Below are 3,725 nucleotides of genomic sequence, written 5' to 3' on the forward strand. Positions count from 1 at the left end.
AGGCTGGTCTTGAACTCCTGACCTCAGGTGATCCACCCGCCTCGGCCTCCCAAAGTGGTAGGATTACAGGCATGAGCCACGATGCCTGGCCTCTTCTTTTTTTCATTCATTAAACATATACTCAGCACTACAAAGAACCAAACCCTGTACTATATATACCCTTTAGTACGGCTTTTTCTTCCACCCCTCCCGAGAATTCTGATGTACTAGGTCAATGTTTTTGAGAAACTTGCATTGTTGTAGAGACGGGGATGTAAAGTGGTTTTCTACAATACAGCTAAATAAATGCCATTAACAGGAAAAAATATCAAGAAAAAAAAAGTTGTGGGGACCTATGGGAAGAAATGACTATTGGGAAGAAACAAGTTTGAAGCAGAACCCAAGTTTCCAGATGCAGAGCCCAGAGCTGAGCAGCTTTCACTGCAAGGTGGGGTTTGCTGGGGAGGCTCCTCCCTGCTTTAAAAACTTTCTGAAGTAGCAGTTTCAGCAAAAGAAAAACGTTAAGTCGTTAAGTCCCCTCTAAGGAGTTGGATCTCATTCAAACGCAGAAGCCCTATTAAGGGGCAGCTATGAACACAACTCGGGTACAGTGACCTGCGTCAAGGAATCTAACAGGTGTAAACCACAAAAGCATCTGAGATAGGTCTCAACCAATTTAGGGGTTACTTTGCTAAGGTTGAGGATGCAGCCAGGAAAAAGACACACAAGCCACAGTAAGATCCGTGGCCCGCACTTTTACCACCGAGGGTTTTGAGAGTTTCAATTTAAAGAGGAGAAAGCTGGCAGGAGGGGAAGGAGTAAAGAAGAGGGGGGGTATGTAGTGAGGTAAGTGGCCACATTCTTGTGAGGATTTGATTAGAGCTGAGTTCACCTGTTGCACGTGAAAAGAGGAAGTCAATTATGAATTTGCCTAGTGCTCAGTCAGTCTGCATTTTCCACAAGATAAAGTAGATACAGAGTAGAGGAAGAAGTCAAATAGCTTTGTCTCCGGATGGGTGGAGGAAGGATTTCTAGTCTTGTCCGGTGAAGCTGGGCTGTTCATTTACATTGCCAGGGTGAGGGAGGCCACCTGGGGGCATATATTGCTTTCTATCTTGCAGCTATCGGTTTAGGAACAAAAGGAAAAGCAGTTTTTTTCCGTGACTCAGTTTCCAAGCTTAACTTTTCCCTTTGGCATAGTAAGTTTGGGGTCCTGAGATTTTATTTTCCTTTAACACAGGGAAGGAGGTGGGACGCATCAGAGGCCACGAAAGGAGCACAAAGAGGGACCGCTGGCCGAAGACAAAGGAGGCGCGAAGCAAAACGCGGAGCTCGTGTCTCCCAGGGTGATGCCCGGGGGCGCTGGCCCCAGCAAAACTTCTCTACCCCGGCCTGGGGCAGGTGCCCGCCCGGGAGCCCGGGAAGGGAGCCGTCGTCCAGGCCAGGTACAACTCCCCCTCCCACCCTTCACTCCCTACCCAGGGGTCTCGAGAAAAGATTAGAGGGACATCAAGACCCCCCTCCACGGCACGTGACGCAACGCGGGCAGCGCAGCGCGGGCACCGTGGGCACCCCAAACCCCTCTCCACACACGCCCGCGGAGCTGCCTGCCAGGCCTGCTCACTGCAGAGCCGCCGCTGCCTGCGGGACGGGCAAAAGCCAAGCCGCGCGGTGGACCTCGGGGAAACCGCCGCCAACACTCACCTCACAGGACCAGGAGGTTCCATCGGGGCGCTGCCGCGAACCGCGCCACTTCCAGCCCTCACCCCAGCTGCAGGTTTGCGCCTGCGCAGGTCGCAGCCTCGGCCTCCATCTCCCAGAAGCCTCCGCGCCTCCGGCTTCCGCTCGCGGACTTTGGCCCAGGCGCGTGGGCGCTGCCGAGAGGCTGGGAGCCCGGGAACCGGTTCCCGTACTTGAGCGGAGCGGGAAAGAGCGCGCCGCCTGCACGACTGGAATGGCGCGGCCGGATGCCCTGGAGGCCCCTGGGAATTGCAGTGCTTGCTCAGGTGGAGAGCGAGCCCTGTAAGCGGGTGACTTCACCAAGTTTGGCGGGTCTCTTGTGGAGTTGTACCTGAAAGGGCGGTGCTGGCGGACAGATGTCAGGGAAATTCTGGCCTTGTGTATGGCCTGTGGTAACACCTCACCAGGAGTTCTATTTTCCAGTTACCTCTTCCCAGACCTGATGAGAGGGTCACAGCTGAGGAAGACGGTCCCCTCCACGAAAAAATATTCCCCAACCGCTGGCCGGGTACGGGGAGGGGAGGAGAAAAAAGAATTCTAAGGTTAATTTTATTGCGATGGGGGAAATAGGAGTTGGTGTTTTTTTGTTTATTTTTGATTTTTTTTAATTTTTTTTTGTTTGTTTGTTTTTTGAGACGTGGTGGCCAACATGGTGAAACCCTGTCTCTATTAAAAATACAAAAAGGTTAGTCCGGCGTGGTGGCAGGCGCCTGTAGTCCCCACTACTCAGGAGACAGGAGAATCGTTTGAACCCGGGAAGCAGAGGTTGCAATGAGCTGAGATTGTGCCACTGCACTCCAGCCTGGGCTACAGAGCGAGACTCCGTCTCAAAAAAAAAAAAAAAAAGAAAAAAGAATAATAAGGCTGTGATGATACCAAACATTTAAGTGCCTACTACTATTTACCCTCTACAGGTACTAGGTACTGTGCCCTTTATTGTCCTTCTTTTTCCTCTCCCTCCCCACAGAATCCTGCTCCTCACCACTCTTTGGGAAAGGCTGGGTCTCCTTAGGCTGGAGCCGGATGCTCAGTGCTTCCTGGGCTGCTCCCAGAGATTCCTTCTTCTCCCATGGCTCTTCCTGTGCAGGTCCATGTGCAGGGCCTGGGACCTGGAGGTGATCAGGCACCACTCAGTTTTAAATTTTCTTCAAATTACTAGTGTGGTTTCTGTCCCCTCCTTGGACCAAAGCTTCCAAGAAGACTTTAGAGAGCCTCCTCGGAGTCAGCACAAGGGAAGGAAGAGGAACTAGAGTCTCTTTCTCATTCAGGGCTCGAGGGCGGAAAAGACAGACACAGAAACACACACTAACTGCTCTACCTGGCCCAAGAGAGGTTTGAACTTGGCACCTCCCCCTACTGCTGCCCCTCTGTCCAGCCTGAAGGTCATTGATCTGGCTCCCATAACAGACCAAATCCCCCTTCCCACCTGCGGCTCTGGTTCAAGTCCTTTCTCTAAATCCTCCAGCACAGTCACAGCCTCCTCTCCACTCTTAGGGTGATGTCCCCGCACCCATGACTGGAGCTCCTCAGGCAGGATGGTCAAGAATTGTTCCAGCACCAGGAACTCCAGGATCTGCTCCTTCGTGTGTTTCTCTGGCCTTAGCCACTCACAGCAGAGTACCCGTAGTTGGCTCAAGGCCTCCCGGGGACCAGGAGTCTCCTGGTAGCGGAGATGCCTGAAGCGTTGGCGGAAGATCTCTTGACTGGTAGAGTGGTTCCCAGGTAGCCTGGTCTCATACTCACAAGACTGTTCCTCTTCCTTTGGTTCCATCATCATAATCTTCTCTTGTCCCCGTGTACCCTGAAGGGCCAGAGTTTCAGCTGCTGTTAGTGATACAGCCATTCTAGTCTGGACTAGCTCTGCAGAAGGCTCATACCAGCTGGAATATTGCAAGGGCCCCCTGTAACATAAGAAGAAATCATTCCTCTTCTTTTTGAGACAGAGTCTCACTCTGTTACCCAGGCTGGAGTGCAGTGGCGCGATCTCAGCTCACTGCAACCTCCAC

At 52.3% G+C, this 3,725-nt stretch overlaps 1 protein-coding gene and 1 long non-coding RNA gene across 2 annotated transcripts in view; one reads left to right on the plus strand and one right to left on the minus strand.

Annotated features, from left to right (window-relative positions):
• Positions 1–3,725, minus strand: part of ZNF232 (zinc finger protein 232) — a 44,553-nt gene that overhangs the window by 7,618 nt on the left and 33,210 nt on the right. Inside the window, exons 2-3 of the mRNA XM_011958397.1 lie at positions 3,146–3,719; positions 2,702–2,828 (exon numbers count right to left, since the gene is read on the minus strand). Coding sequence (XP_011813787.1) covers positions 2,702–2,828; positions 3,146–3,562 — 544 coding nt within the window. The 5' untranslated portion in view covers positions 3,563–3,719. The remainder of the gene's footprint in view (positions 1–2,701; positions 2,829–3,145; positions 3,720–3,725) is intronic.
• The window catches only part of LOC105523547, a 9,029-nt gene continuing 7,144 nt past the window's right edge, over positions 1,841–3,725 (plus strand). Inside the window, exon 1 of the long non-coding RNA XR_001003619.1 lies at positions 1,841–1,985. This is a non-coding gene — a long non-coding RNA (uncharacterized LOC105523547). The remainder of the gene's footprint in view (positions 1,986–3,725) is intronic.

The sequence above is a fragment of the Colobus angolensis genome, unplaced genomic scaffold (genome assembly GCF_000951035.1).
Source record: "Colobus angolensis palliatus isolate OR3802 unplaced genomic scaffold, Cang.pa_1.0 Scaffold47, whole genome shotgun sequence".
Taxonomy (NCBI): Eukaryota; Metazoa; Chordata; class Mammalia; order Primates; family Cercopithecidae; genus Colobus; species Colobus angolensis.